The sequence below is a fragment of the Cladophialophora bantiana genome (genome assembly GCF_000835475.1).
Source record: "Cladophialophora bantiana CBS 173.52 unplaced genomic scaffold supercont1.8, whole genome shotgun sequence".
In the NCBI taxonomy this organism is placed as follows: Eukaryota; Fungi; Ascomycota; class Eurotiomycetes; order Chaetothyriales; family Herpotrichiellaceae; genus Cladophialophora; species Cladophialophora bantiana.
This window is the reverse complement of record NW_015971582.1, coordinates 673,449-691,164: the sequence shown is the minus strand read 5'-3', so window position 1 is coordinate 691,164 and position 17,716 is coordinate 673,449. Positions and strand designations below refer to the sequence as shown.

The 17,716-nt window shown below is 50.1% G+C and overlaps 5 protein-coding genes across 5 annotated transcripts; 1 reads left to right on the top strand and 4 right to left on the bottom strand.

Annotated features, from left to right (window-relative positions):
• Window positions 1–122: 122 nt before the first annotated feature.
• On the bottom strand, window positions 123–1,595 carry Z519_05895 (uncharacterized protein; the record flags this gene model as incomplete). The annotated part of the gene is made up of 1 exon (XM_016763635.1): window positions 123–1,595. One exon carries the CDS (start codon window positions 1,593–1,595, stop codon window positions 123–125), a length of 1,473 nt encoding a protein of 490 aa, XP_016619959.1.
• Window positions 1,596–3,145: 1,550 nt separating this feature from the next.
• On the bottom strand, window positions 3,146–4,287 carry Z519_05894 (uncharacterized protein; the record flags this gene model as incomplete). The annotated part of the gene is made up of 3 exons (XM_016763634.1): window positions 3,146–3,192; window positions 3,288–3,629; window positions 3,687–4,287. 3 exons carry the CDS (start codon window positions 4,285–4,287, stop codon window positions 3,146–3,148), a joined length of 990 nt encoding a protein of 329 aa, XP_016619958.1.
• A 4,645-nt stretch (window positions 4,288–8,932) lies between these two features.
• On the bottom strand, window positions 8,933–9,443 carry Z519_05893 (uncharacterized protein; the record flags this gene model as incomplete). The annotated part of the gene is made up of 2 exons (XM_016763633.1): window positions 8,933–9,314; window positions 9,400–9,443. 2 exons carry the CDS (start codon window positions 9,441–9,443, stop codon window positions 8,933–8,935), a joined length of 426 nt encoding a protein of 141 aa, XP_016619957.1.
• Window positions 9,444–14,727: 5,284 nt separating this feature from the next.
• On the top strand, window positions 14,728–16,060 carry Z519_05892 (uncharacterized protein; the record flags this gene model as incomplete). Its single annotated transcript, XM_016763632.1, has 2 exons — window positions 14,728–14,828; window positions 14,884–16,060. The coding sequence occupies 2 exons, from the start codon at window positions 14,728–14,730 to the stop codon at window positions 16,058–16,060; spliced, it is 1,278 nt and encodes a 425-aa protein (XP_016619956.1).
• A 327-nt stretch (window positions 16,061–16,387) lies between these two features.
• On the bottom strand, window positions 16,388–17,179 carry Z519_05891 (uncharacterized protein; the record flags this gene model as incomplete). The annotated part of the gene is made up of 1 exon (XM_016763631.1): window positions 16,388–17,179. One exon carries the CDS (start codon window positions 17,177–17,179, stop codon window positions 16,388–16,390), a length of 792 nt encoding a protein of 263 aa, XP_016619955.1.
• Window positions 17,180–17,716: the final 537 nt, after the last annotated feature.

Below are 17,716 nucleotides of genomic sequence, written 5' to 3'. Positions count from 1 at the left end.
ATCGAAACTGGAGCAGCCTTGGTCGGCTGTTGATAAGCACTCATGTCAATTAAAGCGGAGGAGAGATTCTCCCTCGTCTGGTTCTTCTGCTGTATGATGGTTCCAGATTAAATTAGCCGGGTCTATCCAACCTCTGGATCACGATGGACCTCAGTACTGTGACTGTCATTCAAGTCGATCATCGGCGGAACTGTCAAAACAGAGGCATGCAAAAAATAGAGCTGGACAGCATAGTTCCGTTCGTAGTCGACTTCGGATACCATCCGGATCAGGTCGCCGATGATATTTGTGCAGCTTGTACACTCCCCAATCGTCGATGAAATGTGAAGGATTGCCTCCGCTAGAGCAACGATCTTGCCTATGCCAATGAGTCTCAGTAGTGGCGGTGAGAGAGTTTTGCCCCATTGGAGCGCAGTCATTCCCAGGATCTGCGTGGTGTAATTGAGACTAGTCCTATGCTCGGTCAAAGGACGGAAGTCTGCCAGCGTTGTCCGCCAGTGCCAGCCAAGCTTCCACTGGCGAGTTATCGCCACATCTGCGGTCTGTTCCGATATGGCCGTGCCCGTCCTCGCATGCTTTCCGAGCGATCCCGCCATTGTTGCCATCAGTTTTTCGTCGACTGTGACGTTTGCCACTTCGTCAGGTCCAGAGGCAGCATGAAGGCGGGCCATCAAAAGCAGCAGCTCCACTGCCCGTTTGTCCGAAATCTGCATCTTTTCCTGTGCCGTGTTTTGTGCTAGGCTGCACACGTCGCTTTCTGAGTGATCTGGAAATATTAGATCATCAACGCGACCGGGAAAACTCGATGGCAGTCTTGCAATCCGTCGCTTTCTGGGAGGGCCATAGAGAGATACGGCGCCCGACTCCGTGATGTACAGCATATATTCGATTCGTCGTAGCCTGACAGTCTCAAGGTGATCTGAAGGGTAGTCGATAAGGTCTAGAAAGCCTATCGCTTCGGTCAGATATGCGAAGGCTTTGTAGATATTTCCTCGAAAGATGTGCGCCATGAAAAGACACCAAGACACCGTTACCGTATCGAGCGACGGCGGGTCGGCAAGGTAATCGTGATTGGATTTCTGCCGGAGATTATGCACCGTCCCAAGAAGAGAGTCCAGACGGGCAGTACCATGTTGTGGAATGCGGCGAAACCTGCGAGCTTCGTTCAGCGTGACGACTGAAAGGGCAAGTGTACGAAACTCGGCGTCGGAAAGATGTTTTCCTTCCTCAATATTTTTGATCAGGCTGTGCAGGTGCAGAATAGGATAGCATTCATATGCTTCGTCAGTGAAGAACGCTATCTCGTCCAGGAGTTTTTCCGTAGAAAGCAAAGAGTCATCATCTGGCAACGGACGATAGTGCTCATCTGAATATGCACACTCAGGCATCCGAAGCAGTGTTTTGCTACACATATTCCCGGGAAAGAGCCCTGGAACAGATGGCAGCGTTAATGCTTGATAATCCTCAAATTGTATTCCGGCGAAATCGTCGCTGCAGAAGCCTGCATCTGTGTATCCTCCAGTATCTCTGAAGGCCTGTGACATCGTCGAGTCGCCGGATGAGGGTTCATCCGGAAGAGAAAGCGACAGATTCATGCTGTTCAAGTGGAGATTTGAGAAAAAAGCGCCATTGTAGTCAGAGTTATCTGCGACCGCTGAACACAAGTCAACCGGAAAAGTTGAAAGCTGCTGTTCAGCTTGAAGAGCACGTATTCGTCTGCTCCCGATTCGTCAGCAAACATAGAAGGAATTGGTACGCAATCAACGAAATTCTCACTTTCCGGTTTTGGGCCCCCCTTTTCGACGGCTTAGATTGAAGGTACATGGGACATTGATCCGTATGCAGTGGACGCAATTCAAACTACCTGACTCCGACAGGTTTGAATCTTCTTGTACACACTGCCAGAGACAGATTTGTTAGGATCTGAAGAAAGCTGGTGATTGTATATCATTCACTCTTAGCTTTCTGCGGCGACACCCGTCGCATGCTTTTGTTGTCGGCGCAGGTCTCTTCGAGTTCATTGAATGTCCAAAGGAGGGTAGTACTTGAGTCACGGGGTGATAAAATCCGAAGACGCGAAATGCACATTGCCGGACGCAATTGACAGAAGAATCCTTGGACTCAAGCAAAGCGCTCGTTTATGAAGCATGGCTTAGAGCGGGGAAGGTTGGTCTAGACTTGTCTGGGGAGCGGGGAGTGCTACAGATTAGTCACACTAACTAGTTAATAGTGTGAAGCCTGAAGAACCCTTGCGGCCGATACTTTTTGGGGCACTATTATCATCTCAGCAAGTTGTCAGTTCTTCACGGTATGAGCACAACTTTGGGTGCCACCCAGCCTTTCTTTAGGCCGTCGTTACCTCCGAGCCTCCCACGCAGCCGGTATGGCATCGCGATTTCCTGGCACGTGCAAAATCATTGCGCAATGGGAACAACTTTAGCTATTACATGTACAATTATACGTGTTTCTCATATAACCTTGCATGGAACTCGTAAAAACCGTCCCGGTCTGTACACACATGTTCAAGTTGTAGTCGAGGCAGCCAATGTAGATGTTCTGCGGCCTTTTGGGTGGCTTTTTTGGCGCAGAATAACCAGATGCCTCGGAGAGAGTGTGTGAAACAGCGCCGGGTTTGACCATTAGCGCCACTTATATCAACCTCGTTGATCACGCGGATTTGGAACAGAATGACGTCGACGTGAACGTTTTGATTGCGGCCTTCAGAACACAGGCCCAAGCGTATATAAACAGGCAGAGTCTCTTTGAATAGACAGAGGGACAAGACACAATCAAGAAGATATATCCATCCTTGTTCCTTGTATTACAGTGATCGCCGTACAAATCATGTGGAACCCTCGTTTTAGCCGAATGTGGTATGGTATGAAAATGTGCCAGGTGTAGTGCCCCTGGACGTCCCGCAGAAGCTTCAACCATGTTTCAATTAATACCCCAGATGGAAAAACAACAAAGCAAGAAACTGTGTTCTTTAGCTAAATGACGCGCTGCAGAGATATGACAATCTGCACGTGCGCCATGGTACAAGCTCGCGTTACCGCTTCACATTGTCAATGGGCAATAGCTTGACATAGTGCCACGAGTGATATTGGATTTCACTTTGGTAAATCCGAGGTCTACTGTTGAGACTCTACAGTTCGGATACGATTGTATGGTAGTCCAACGATAGATTCAGCACTATGAAGTGTATTGACTACAAAGATTTTGGCCAACCAGTCACTGGACGACTTGTCATTCACATAGACATTCGACTAGAAGGGGACGTAACCTACCATATGGATTCGGCGTATTCAAAAGTACTCTTCCGAAGCATTGTGCATTGCAATATGAAGCCAATCCGCCTGCCACGAAAAATATCTGTGGTTCTGGATCTACTCCAGCGCGGTTGGCCGTACCAATCCATTGTGCGTAGCGGGTTGCAATCTCGGGCGCACGGCCGTGGCCGTGAGTGTCGACGAAGATAACTTGTCTGAGTTGTTTCCAACTTGAGAATAGTACCGCGAGGTCCTTGCCCTTGGATGCATCATTGAACACTGTGGCATTACTTTTGCCTTCAGCGCATGGCAAGGATAACGATGCGGGAATCTTCCATGGCACCACATCAGTGTCACGCTCTTTTCAACCCAGTCAGCAACCGTCCTCGACGCGGATGGACTAATTATTCGGCTTACGGTTTTTAGGATCTCTAAGATCCACAATAGCGATCACGGTGGATGGAGCACCACCTGGAGTCAGGCCTTTGGCGTTTCGATAAATATGGAAGAAGCAGCCCACCCAGTCCAAGCCAACCACCTTTTTGATGGCATTAGCAACATTGTCCTCGGATCCGCCGATCAAAGTCGTCACTTTCTTCTGAATTGCTTCGCTCATGGCTTTTCCTACAGACTCCACGGGTGCCGGCATTTGGGCAGGTACTCCCGAAATAGGTGCTCCAACGCAATCCTTGAGAAGAGGAGCACGATCAGATTCAAATGACGGGATGGTGATTGTTTTCCCAACCTCCAAGGTTGTCCATTTGGTGCCGGGGTTAAGATTCTCCAGCTGCGCAAATCCGATACCTAATCGACCTGCAATAGCCAGGCCACTATCGCCGGGGACGATCACGTATTGTGTTGTCTTGTAGCCAGGGACATGGATGTGATAACCAACAGGAAGATTGTCCCAGTTGACTCCAGGATTTGCTGCAAAGATTTGCGGTAGAGAGAGCGGAGGAGTTTGAGATTTAGCGATTGACTCGCCGGTGTCGCCTTTTTTGACAACGTATATTCCCATGATGATGATTCTGGGTCAATGCGATCAATCCTGAAATTTTGGTAGATTTTACAAAGTGTCAGAAAACGCAAAGGACAACACTACATTTATAACCATACGACTGCCATTCAGCCAGCCACAGAATGTGTATCCTCTGCGCTGGCGGTGTGGATCTTGAAAAATTGGGCTTGCTTGAGACGGTGGTGTGTGCTGCAGCTCCCCAACTCACCGTTATTGTGCTGGCCTTCGGACTCGTTTTATCAGCATGCGGCTAGTCAGGCTTCATCTCTCTTGTATGTCGCGGGCGTCCTCGGGAGACAACGCAAACGGTCATTCGCTATGGGATCATTGATTAGAAATGATGCTGTACGCGACTGGCCGGACCGTCAACAAGTGAAAATAGACGCTTTGGGTACCTTGCGTCCTGGCCGATATGGTTAACCCAACACACCGCAGTGGTTGTGCACATGGGTGTAACTAGTCCGCTCATTTCTCCGACATGCCAAGATAGGTGTTCACCTCTACCGAATCTAGATGCCGCAATGCCTTTCCACAAAATGTACGGCCCGGTCTGGCCAGCGCCATGTCTACTTGAAGCCCCCCTGTCTCGAGAGCTAACTGACTTGTTGCATCATGCATTGTAGGAAATATCTGCCAGACTCCTGAGATCTTACTTTCAGCTCGAGCAGGCCTGTCGCGCAGCATACGGGTTCGCTCGATCCAGCCAGCCTTGTGTCTGTGATGTCACACGACTTCCTCTTGCAAATTCACGCTGGTAACTTTTCCATTACGCTTAGTTATTACATTGTCTTTCTGTTGGTGCGACACGTCTTGTCTTACCGATCTTCAGAACAATGTCATACAGCTAGAGGGACTTGGAACTGGATCACGCACTATACGAGCCTTTAGAATGTAGCTTCAGACTTTCAGCTGAGAGACATGCAGATGACGGGGTTCAGCCAGCCCATGGCAAACAGACGGGACGGTTCCGGACATCGCATTCGGCACCATTTTCACGGGACACCAACTTCGACTATTCACTACGTAAGTGGTACAGGGATTCGTGTGTCCCCACTGCACAAATCTTTATACCTCGTTAGGAAATAATTCCTATCATCTCTCCTGAACCTTATTGCCGGTACTTGACCTCACTTTCGCCATTTTGTACAGAAAGCCTTGTGATTTATCACTATCCGCATTGTTGTACGAGAGGTTGAGTTGTGGACCTGTCTGGTTGATTGTGTCCTTTTTTCCTGGCTATTCAGAGAGACTCTGCCTGTTTATATGTACATTGGCCTGTAACCACAAGAGCATTCCTGAAACCTCCTATTCCGTCGCCATGCTGTTACAGGTCGGTTGGAACAACGATGTTGAGGTAAGTGCCGCAATTGGTGTGACAGCTAGCGTCTCAGGTGGTTTGCCACAGTGGCTATCTTGCAACCCTGTCAACATCTTCCTATACCCCTCACCCGATTCGGGTGAGAACTCTTCTTTTTCTTAAGCGTTGAGTCGTTGTCAATAGGACTACGTAATATAGAACAAAGCATTCAGCTACCCTAATTCTGTGTACCTACTGCATTGCGTAGGTCCCTGATACTATCCTAGAGGGTCGGAGTAGAGTTCTCAATACCATGGAGGCTAAAATGACGGCGACCATAGAGCGCTATATGCAACCCATCAACTTAATCTGGCTCGCCCCTTTCGCCTACAGTATACCAGTCTGCATCTATCAACAAGACTGCAACGAGCGACCCTCCCAGGTCGCCATCATGGGCTGTATTTAGGTGGGGGCCAGAGAAGTCATGTCTCCCTTGGTGTTTGCTGAGGACAATACCACAGCTTCTGCGGCTTCAGGACGATATCATCTGAGGTTTCAAGAACGTGAAGGTTATGAAGGCACATATTCAGATCAGGTTGCAGCTAGTGACTTCGACCCAATCCTAACATACCTAGCGGCCACAGACACGGTCAATAATCCTCTTTCACCCCTTTTCGCGAACGTGGTTTCGAAGGGGTTGCGTTATTCAGGAGGTACCCCTTGCCAGACGATGCAAAATTTTCTACGGCTGGTACGGATTTGACCTTACAGGAATTTGGTTCTGTGCGATGATTCTCGGTAAGAGTCTCTTCGTGCAGGAAGCTGACACGGGAAGGGGAAAGCCAGAAACGTGTATTCTGAAAGCCTCAAAAGCATGGCAACACTCGGCAAAACATTCTCTACCGTGATGAAGTAAGGAATGGAGGATATCACAATGAGCAGGCACAAGCATGCTTGAGAAAGCGCTATGGCTCCATTCAGGATCATCAACTAGCGTTCGCATGCCTCGAGGAGCTGCTCATTCGCAGTCAACAGTTCGAGTTCACACGTGCAGAAGACAGAGTGCTAGGTCCGATGACACTTCTACGCATCTTATACTTGCCCTCAACACAACTCTGAGGATGAGTTTCAGCCAGCATATCAGACTTCTATCCGTGATCTCTGCATCGGAATAACCAGATTGATGCAAAAAGGAGAGCTTCGCTGTCAATTCTGTCACTTGCTGGCTCGAAATCAAGCGACAGCAACTGATCCTCGTGGGAACCTGACTTTGGTCTTTCCGAACTTAAATCTGTACCAGGAAGGCCTTCACACAAGCCGAAGCTGGAGCGTCACTAATGACCAGACATCCGGACATTTCGACGGCCTCCGCGATTCTAGGGAGGCGATATTCGGTAGGTCTAGGTGCCTTAATTCGTAGTGTTAGAGGTCCTGACTCTGTCTAGATTCTATCAATAGTCTTGATTCTCTGCTTGCCGTCACAGCAAGCTTCTTATAGTAGACGAGACGGAAAGCTCCCGGCCATCATCCAGAATTTTCAGAATGGTTTCATCTGCTCGAAAAACTGCCCAGTACCTCCTCCTCGTCGGATAAGCCTCGCAGGGCAGCTCTCTGGAAAACTCTCCTTGCGGGCAAAACTAAATTAGATCCTGTCAACACTGCCATAGTTGCTGGCCTCCCATTAGATTGGTTTGAAGAATCCATCGACCCGGAATTCGAAAATACTTACCAACTTTTCGCTCAAGGTTATCAGGAGAAGCTCGAGCATTCTGAAAGTCCAGAGGAATTTCATCAGGTTGTCCCCCCCGTCTTCGAGGAACATTCTCTCGAAAAGTTAAAAAAATAATATAATAAAATAAAATCCAACTTTCAGCGCTCCGAATGAGACTCTCACTAGCGCAAGCATTGGGCGAAACGGGCCTGCTTCGAGAGCTACATTCAGAAATGTCAAACACTAAAAATGATTTCAGGAATCGCCTCTGCTTCAAAAACATGTTCATGGTGGCTTATTTCAAAACTGCGGTTGGCCGTCGACTTGCGTTGACGCAGCAGAAAGATTTTTGTGTAGTGCCTGGAGCGACCTGCGTCAGAGATCGTGTCGCTCGCCTACGAGGCTCCGATATGCCGTTCATCTTGAGACCAGGATCCTCAGCGAAGTTTATGCTAATTGGTAAGATATATATTCATTATCAGGGACCTACGCAACGCAGTAGGTATAAAGAATTAGAGTAGCTGAATGCCTTATTCTATTCACGTAGTCCTATTGACGACGACTCAACGCTTGAGAAAAAGGAAGAGTTCTCTCTCAGCCGATTCGGGTGAGATGAACTGTTATAGCTTCCCCTCTTTCTGTCACGTGAAAAGGTTAAGGCAGCGTTAACCGATAGCCTTGTGCTTCAACCGTCCTTTGCCTTTTCCTTTTCTTTCTATACCGTCCACCCGATTCGGGTGGAGGGCGTAGAGTACTTGGGGACAACGGTGGGCTCGTGACATTCATGTTCTCATGACTGGAAATGCGATGCAGCTTGGCCTTGAGTAGAAACTTGTACTTTTGAAATAGATAGCGACTCCACGATGGCGTTATGACGGCGCGCGACCTGTTTGCGGATACTTCACGAGAAAGCGTCCTTCGCACCCAGAACTCCTAGCCTACTTTGAACCTATGGGTCGCTGGCCAGGACGGCTTGAGCAGCCATCCCGCCCTCACTGGCGCGAATCACACTTTGTTAAACTTTTCAGCTTTATTCCTTTAAGAGCTTACCGTGAAAATTTCCAGGTCAGGCGGTCAAGGCAGCGGTAAGGGAACTAAGCCACCTATTGATGACACGAGTTCGTTTGCAGCGTGGCAAGGAAACATCGAGGCGGACGATGGCTGTTATGGCCGGAGCCGGTTTAGACGCACTTTAGACCGGAACATAACGAGTACGAGGTGTAAAGTAACGCCGTTATCACATCGAGAGCCCAAGCAGCCACAACCTCTCCGCTCTCCCACCACGACAACTAGCTGCCACCACAACCAATTCGACCTAAAATCAGCTAGGATCTGGCCGTGCTACAATCTGTGAAGGCGCTAATCGACATCTCTGACGTTCTTACTTGGCCATCTAGGAGATTAGTGCCCTCCATGGGAAGGTCGAAAGTAGGCGATCGCACCACAAGGGCAACAGGGGAGCCATACAGATTGTAAAGAAGGAAAGCATCAACATTCATCTCCTATCCACGACCAATCCAAAGTTACCCATGTAGGAGCAGTTCATGTTGATTGCTCCATGAACAGAACGAACCCGGAAGGCAATCATCACTGGGCAGTAAACGCCGCAAATCCCTCGCATGCCAAAATCAGGATAGCTATTGGTGATAATCAGCGCTGACTCCCTGAATCTCCTGCCCAGTCGCCGACTGCCACTCCAGGACCATTTGCGCAGCCGTCTCCAACTCTTGGTCGCCGCTTCCTTCAAATACTCCTTCCGACGTGAGTCTGCGCAGCATGCCGGTGGTGTGCGGCATGTGCGCCCCGTATTCCACAAGTTCTTGCTCGAACTGGGCCGAGTCGAAGGAACCCGAGGTCTGCACGACGCCTAGCTCACCCTCAATAACCTGGAAGTCGGCCACCAGGTCGCCGTCCTTGGAGATGCTGGAGAGGTGGAGGCTGTCGACGTGCTGCAGCAGGAGGATGATCTGGTCTATTTGGTCTTGATACTGGGTGATTTCTTCGAGGACGCCTTGAGCTCTGTGAACGGATGAAATCACAAAGGTCAGTGGCTGTTGCAAGTGACGAGGGTGTCGTTGCTTCGAAGAGGGGGGCGTCTCCTTACCCTGATTGACTCTCAGCGCCATCTGGACCGCCGTAACTTGCCATGGTGTGTTCTTTGCTAGGTGTTTACTCTTGTCTGTATCAATTTGCTTGGGTGCTGGAGAAAGAAGAAGTCCGACATCTCCCAACGCGAACTCAGTATTTATCTTCTGGGGATCTCACCGAGACTTGTAATCACACCGAGACCGATACCTATTTTCACCCTGTACCAAAATAGGAGATTTTTTTGGCTTTACTTTTCTCTCACGTTTCGGCCACTGTCTGTGAGGCTGACGCGTGAGGCATCCCGTCGGGGCTGGAAGTGTGCTGCCGGCGAGGGCGAGATGGCATCTTTGTGTCGAATATCATACAAGATTGCTATCCGCTATCGGCAGCAACGTCGGCATAGCCCTCTCCAAATGCACAAATGGAGTTAGGGGCAGAGGTGACATCCTTGACTTGACCTCAAATAGAGCACGCTGACTGGTGAAACGCAGCCCACGGTCTCCGACTCAAGGAGTCCTACCCTGTTCTCACGAAAATTGCTCGATGTGGTATGGCCAGGGATCCCGGCAGAGGAAGTTGACTGGAGCTTTTCTCCTCGCAAGGTCCCTCTGGGAACACGAACATCAAGCGAAAGACAAAGCTGAAAAGTATGCAAGGCCTCTGGTAGAGTCGTAGCAATAGGTATCAGCTGCAATCCTTGATGAAGCCTCCATCATGTGTTCGGCTCTTCAAGGTGTCATGGAGGTGAGTAGTCGAATGAGGCGTCCACGCTAGTCCCGAGTGGGTGAAAGCGGGTCGCTGTTCGTCCAACGAATAGACTCCGTGCTCGTTTCACGCGGAGGCCGTATTCCCGCTTATCACTACTCCACACAGGCCCGCTAGTTAGGGGAAGGAGTTCGGCTAGAAATGTCATACTCGCTCCCAGGCTTCTCGCTGCCGTGACCTCCTTGTACATATGTACAGAGTCCTATGAGTCCCACATGGATTTGAGATGGGCCTTGAAGACGGCCGCTACTTTATCCGCCAAGTGGTTATATACCTAGTTACGGTTTAATGAAGGTGTCGCCCTTCAAAGAATGGCTATTTCTAGCGGAATCCTGGTACCAACATTGGTGCTAGGAAGAAAACGGAGGCGAAGGACGGCAAGGTTCGAATTAGTCTTTCTGAGAAAGGAACGCATCTGTCCTCGACGGACGGAACAGCAATCGACAAATGGATATCATGCGAACTGAGTGGTGGGAAGTGATACCACTAACTGAGTGCTATTCATCACGGGTTTAGAGAGGGGACTGACAGGGACCCGAGCAATGAAATATTGGGAGCTGTAGATTCTCCCGAGGCGTGTCCTGATGATGCCTGCGGTGAGACGGCCCTCCAACTAACGGACGGATCATTCATCTGGAAAACCTTTCTTCTCAACCTTGTCAAAAATTACTGAAGCGCAATGGGCTGCAGTCTCACTGGCCACGGATGCCGTTGGAACACGCCTCAGGTGGTTCTCATTGATTACCAGGGCTAGACTGGATGCTGTCAGCCACGTTGTGTAGGCATGACAAACAAAGAGACAGCCACCTCAAAATAGAGGAGACAGGTATAAATGCGCGGTGTCTTCCCACTCGAATTTCTCGCCCGCAGCAACCAAAAAACAGCTAGTGAGACGAGGAGCATTTGTAAACTGTATCGAGGATGCGCTGTGGCTTCAGATTTGCATGGTTTATGTTGAAGACCAGCACTCTGAGAATCGGCCCCCATTTGTGATCGGGGAAGGAGGCTGATGTGTAGGTAATCGAAAAGTGATAATCCCCGGAGCAGGAATCCTTCCAATATGGGGTTGCAGCCGACGAATCAAGCAGGTGGTTTAACTTGATGGGGCCAGTGCCAGGACACAGTGATAGCCATTAGGGAAGGTGTATAACTGACCCATTGTCAATAGTCTTGATTACGCCCCGTCGTTGGAGGGAGTCAATGACCGTGCTAGGTATATAGCACTACCGAATAATCATCTTGCTCTGTCTTGCTCTCTTTGCTGCTCGATGGACGCCCGTGCTCTTCTTTTTCAAGTCTTCGTGAGGCTTTGTCATTGTCAATCCGTATCATTGATCATTTGGTACTTTCGTCATTCTTGCGCCTCCAGAGACACCAAGGAGAATCCAGTTCGTGACGTATGAAGCATTTTTCAGAAGCGCCTTTTGTGCTGATGCATCCTCTCTATATCAGTCGCGCTACCACATTTCCTATCGCCACTCTCCAAGAAGCCTGGTTTAAATGAATTTCTTGCACCCAGAGTGCATCTCTAATGACTCCCTGACCTTCGACGGCGGGATCGTCATGCGCTGGTTTCTTCGCCAGAAGTTCCCTGAGCAAGAGGTACTCTCCGTTGCAGCACTTTATGACAAATTCATCAGTTGAGTTGGTAAGTGACGGGAGCTACCCTTCTTGATTATAAGAGTGACACAGGCCTTGTTAGCAACTTGGATGTGGACAGCAGACGTGAGCCATGCACTGCCATCCTGGTAAGTGGAAATGGTTTACAAAAATGCGCTCCTGAACACGACTCGCATGTCTCCTTCGGTTGCGATATAACACTTCATTGAATCAGAGCTGCAGGACGAGGATCTGCAAGTCGACTTGACAAGTCCAGCCAGTGCCATGTATTCCATTCCAATGTTCTCACCAAGCAGTGGTTGCATGAAATCGCCTCTTTGTTCCCGCTAGCGCAGGGTCAATTGGGGTTCGTTGCTCTACCTTCTGCGACCTATCGTCCCATCCTTCAGGTTGTCAAACATGTTTCGCCCAATCCCATCAACAACAAAAGGTCAGAGTACACAAACGCAACCGCCCGGTACATAGGATGCAAGCAGGCGGCAACAGAGTGTCAAGCAGTCACGATAAAAATAAAAAAAATCTACCTTCTCTGCGGACACCCAAATCAAGAAGGCACAAAGCTACATTGCCGTACCCAATATGTGAAGGAGTGCGAAGGGAGGAGCAAAGCAAGGTATATTAAAATAAGCTACACCTAGTAATATCCTCTAGCACCTCCCTAGGTATTTATCCCCTAGAGAGACTCTAGGTAATCCTTACGAATGAGATCGGGTTTGGAGTCTGCCGGAGGGACGTAGCATTATTGCTGCGAGAGTGATGGTTATAATGGCAGCAGAGGAGAGGAAGGCAATCTGATACCTGTGCGCTAGGAAGCACATCACCAGTTGTGTGAGACCATCGATCGCACCTGTTCTTGGACATGTATTTGTCTCTTCTCGAAGCACTTTCAGAACCGCGATATTCTCAGGCTGTGCTCGAGGAATGGAGCCGTCGATTGATGACCCGCCGAAATGGCAGAACTTTGACATTGTCATGCTTATCCAAGAGGAGGGTTGTGACAGGCCATATCATATTGAATAACGCCTTTCTCCTGCATATAGGCAGATCCCTCTGCTGCCTGGATTGACCATCTCAATGCCTCCTCGGAAGAAGGTAACTTGCTGCATTTTCGAAGATCGTTCAGTCGATCTCTTAAGCTCTCCACTAGCCTTTCGAGAACCAGTCCACGGTTGATTGTGTATTTCAGATTGCATATTCGGTCATCCTTCCAAGTCGCTCAAGAATCCTCTGCTTAACCAAGAGGCTCTCGAGTAATTCGTTGTCCATGTACTCAATGCCTGTCTTAAGGGCTTCCTTCACAACAGGATAATGATCAATGGAAGAAAAAGAAGGGGCAAAAAAAGCAAAGACACTCCTGCACCTAGCCACACTAAGTCTTCGGGGGCAATGTCGCGGTATTCTATATCTTTCCTCTCCACGATACCCGGGTAACTTGGACTGGTTCGCTCTCGGTCACAGTGAGCCAATCCGCGCAGTTCATCGGCAAAAGCGCGCGCCACTACGCAAAGTATTGGTCGGTAAAGAGACAAGTGCCGAATAGGTAAGGGAGTGACTGAAAGTATATGTCTTGCTGTGAAACGACTGACAATGAGAGGGATTGGAGCTTTGAACCTTGAATGAACGACGAAGTCCGAGAAAGTCTTCTTTAGCCAGGACATTTCTGAGGTGCCCTGCTCGGGCTGTCTCGGTAAAACTTTTTGGGCGCAAACACGTGACTGCTTGTGCCAAAGCTTCCCACCAATCCTACAACACGAACGAATTGAGCATCTCGGCATGAATGAATATTACCTTCCGAAAACCATTCCTTGGGACGCAAAGATTGGCCCATGGCACAGACGATTAGCTCCGTGTTGTAGCACGTGGTCAAGGTGGACAGCGTGCAAATTGTTGTGTGAGCCTTTCGGCGCATGTTAGGAATAGGCACCCAAAGGCCTAACAAGGTAGGAGGTAGGTACCTCGAAAGGCGCTCAGGGAAGTGCTAGTGATGCTCGGGGAGGTGCCCCTCTGCCCAGGTAGTTGCCCATGCAGCAGCTCATCTGTTCAATCAATTGTCTGCCGCCTACATGTCCCGGGCTTTTATGCAGCTCGACTGGTGTCACTCTCGCCCTCGCCCTCCAACATGCCGCCGTCACGACCCGGGCACAACTTTTCATTTCGTCCACTCATTCCATCATCCACTTCATGCACACCAACCAACGCAGCCTCCTGCAGTTCGCCTTGCCCATCCGAACCTCCCCCCGGTGACAAAAATTGCTGGTAAGCCTCTGTCCAGGTCCTCCTCGGTGACTCTGGTTAACTGGCCTTTAGCGCAGCCAACATCCTCGCCCTAGTCCCTACCCAGACGTAGCGCCTAGTTCCGCCATAATAATATTTGTCTTCGCCTCCTTCCTCGACTCTTTTCTCTTTTCTCTCATCGTCATTACTTCCACCCTAGTCAGCGGTCGAGAATCTCTCGCTCTCGCCAGATAATCTCATCATCATCACATCCCCAGGATCCCAGTATTGTCTCAATCTTGAGCCCGAATTCTAACTCCTCCTGCTCGGATTGTCGAATCCGCAGAACTCACCCCATCCTACGCAGAAGCAAACGCCTCAGCAGTCACAGCGCAGGCCTCGATTGTTCATGTATCGGACAGTCTTTCACACCTCCAAAACCAAAACCAAGCAAAAGCTGGACATATTTCCGGCCAAAAGACATCTTTGTCGTGTCGCAAGATCATCCTATGGTTGATACGCTGCTGGTGACCGTTTTCTTCATGTTACATTTCATAATTCAGTGGTGAAATCCACGTATGTCTGGTCAATTTGAAAGATTCGCAAACATCCACACCCACGCCAACCACCAGCTGCCCCTTGTGTTCGCCTGAGATATCAAGGCCCTTGGTTCTTCGATCCCAATATTTTCCTCAAGAGAAATCCCTGGAAAAAATAAGAAAAGAGAATTTCATCATCCCTCAAAATGGCTACCATCAATATCCGTCGGGATGTTACCGATCCCTTCTACCGCTACAAGATGGAGCGCTTGCAGTCCAAGATTGAAGGAAAAGGAAACGGCATCAAGTACGTGCTGCATCTGTTCTTCCTACACCCTAAAGCATGCTAATTGTCTCGCTAGAACCGTTGTTGCCAACCTTCCCAGCGTCTCGGCCTCTCTGGCTCGTCCTCCTGCCTACATTATCAAGTATTTCGGTTTCGAGTTGGGTGCCCAGACCAACACCAACCCAAAGGATGACCGTTGGATCATCAACGGAGCCCACGAAGCCGGCAAGTTGCAAGACTCATTGGACGGCTTCATCTCCAAGTTTGTCCTTTGCAAATCATGCAAGAATCCCGAGACCGAGATCAACATCAAGGACGGACGCATTTTGTTGGACTGCAAAGCATGTGGTCAACGCACTCAGGTTGACCTACGCCACAAATTGAGTGGATTCATTCTCAAGAACGAACCAAAGGGTGGAAAGAAAGGCGCAAAGAAGGAAAAGATGTCTCGTCGTGACCGGGCCAAGGCCGAGGCGCAGGAGAATGGCTCCATGAACGGCGGCAGTCCCCACGACTCCAACTCTGACAAGGGAGACGTCGATGAAGGGGAGGTGGAGCTCGCGGCTGGCAGCGATGACGAGTTCACCAAGCAGATCAATGCTGACGCCAAGAGCATCGAGGCCCACACCAACGGAGAACCCAAGGATGAGGAGTGGGCTGTTGACACCTCTGCCGAAGCCGTCGCTGCTCGTGCGAAAGAACTTCCGACCGAGTTGAAGCGTTCCCTTGCCTTCGATGACGAGGAAGAAGGGGAGGAAAATGGTGCCAATGTGTACGATCAACTTGGATCCTGGGTTATCGATGAAGCGAAAGCCAAGGGCTCCGTCAGCAAGGTCGACGACCTGGACATCTACAAGAAGGCCAAAGAATTAGGGATTGAGAACAAGCACAAGACGCTCACGGTTCTCGCCCAGACCATCTTCGACGAGAACATTGTTAAACAGATTCCCAAGCGCGCCAGCATGCTCAAGACCATGATTGGCGACTCTGAGAAGCACATGAAGGCCTTCCTCGGTGGCACGGAGCGTTTTGTCGGCAATGACCACCCAGCTTTGATCCCTCAAGTCCCGGCTATCCTGCTGAGCTACTACCAAAATGACCTGCTGAGCGAAGAGGTCGCCAAAGCCTGGGGTCAGAAGGCCAGCAAGAAATACGTCGACATCAGCACCAGCCGCAAGGTGCGTCAAGCTGCCGAGAAGTTCCTGCAGTGGCTCGATGAAGCCGAGAGCGATGAGGAGAGTGACGAGGAGTAGGTTCGTGTGTGAACCACGGACTGCTCTGTTTGTCCTCATGTCTGATCCTCAGAGTCTCTCATTATCTAGCAATGGGTCGACACACTCTCTCCTCTCCGGCGCAGCGGGCCCCAAATGCTTGAGATTCGTTTCTGGTCGCTCCTTTTCCTCTTTTCGTGGGATGGCGGTAAACAGAATGCTCCGTCGAGTCGGGTGTATCCTTGTCTTGCGAAGCCGATCCCTGTTCTAGAATCTTGCCTAAAATTGAATCTAGTTTCTACAAGCTCGTCTTCTACTGCCGATAAACCCCTTTTTTTTTGGGCCCAGTTGCTCGACAACAGCTACCATTTACCCCAGAACTCCCAGCTTGTCCTTCCAATCCGGAAATATCATGGGCAGTTTCTCCGGAAGTTGATCCGGCAACTTCTGCTGTATCACTTGCACCAATTCTTCGAACATCAATTCATAGCCCTTGGCAGTGAGATGTAGTCCATCGTTCAATAACTTTCCCAAGACCTCATTCCTGGGCGCATCCTTGCTTCCTTCCAGTGCTCCCGTTGAACCCTCCTGCCATCCTGCCTTGCTCATAAATATTGTCCACAAGTCCAGAACTGGGATGCTCATTTCTTTCCCTACCTCCCGACAGGCAGATGCGTACATCGCTGTTTGTTCTGCCGTTCTCTCGTTGGAGCCTAATTGCCATTCGTCCACGGGTGGTGGAGTGATAAGGAGACATTTGGTTTGGTGCAGCTTGACGCCCGGGAAGGTTATTATGGATTTAAGCGCCTGTCGATAGCTGGCAAGAGGAACATGTTGGGGATGGCCTGGGAGGCAGGCATCATTTGCACCAAAGAAGACGGTCATCAACTGTACTCTCGGCGTGGTCGGGGACGGAGCGGTATCTGAGGGAAAAAACTGCCGCAGGACGTCATAGCCCATTGGAGCCGTGTAGCCGCTGAAGCCTCGATTGAGGACATCGAGACGGCGGGAGTACCACTCGGCTAGGGAAGCAAAGAGGACCTGGGAGGAGAATTGAGTGATGCTGTCGCCGAAGAGGAAGAATTGCGGGTACGTGGTCGGGTGCGGATTGGATGTAGGCAATGTGTTTGGATCGTGATCGCCAGCTAGAGAATGAGACATTGTACTGGGAGCCGAGTAAGCAGTTCAGGACTGGTGTATGGCATAGATTCAAGGCCCAAAGGCACGAGGCAGGTTCAAGGGGCCTGCTGGAGGTGGCCCACGTTATTTGCAGCGAGAGGCGATGGAGGGACTCTGTGCATCCCACCTTCTGCACAAACTGCACACACCTGAAGCACAGTGGCTGGGCCCATCTCGGAGATGCGGTATGACGGGATAATCCATTGAGGAATGATCATCGGAGCGAATCATCTGCTCTTTCCAGGCGAGCAGCTAGCAAGCTGCTTAGCTGCAGATGCAGATGGACTCTGGCACCAGGCGGGCCACTCGCAGCCCATCTGCAAGTCATTGTCGGTCAAATCAAAGCGTGGAGAAGATGTTTCCATGGCTCCGAGGTTGTCGACGAGCGCAGCCGGGTGACTCCAGGATTCTCTAGCCTCCTGAACGTCCAATTGCCGCTCAACTTGGACAGCGTTGGGCGTCGTCGCTGTGGAAGGAACCTATTTGAGAGGGAGAAGAGCAGCAACGACGAAGTAACGA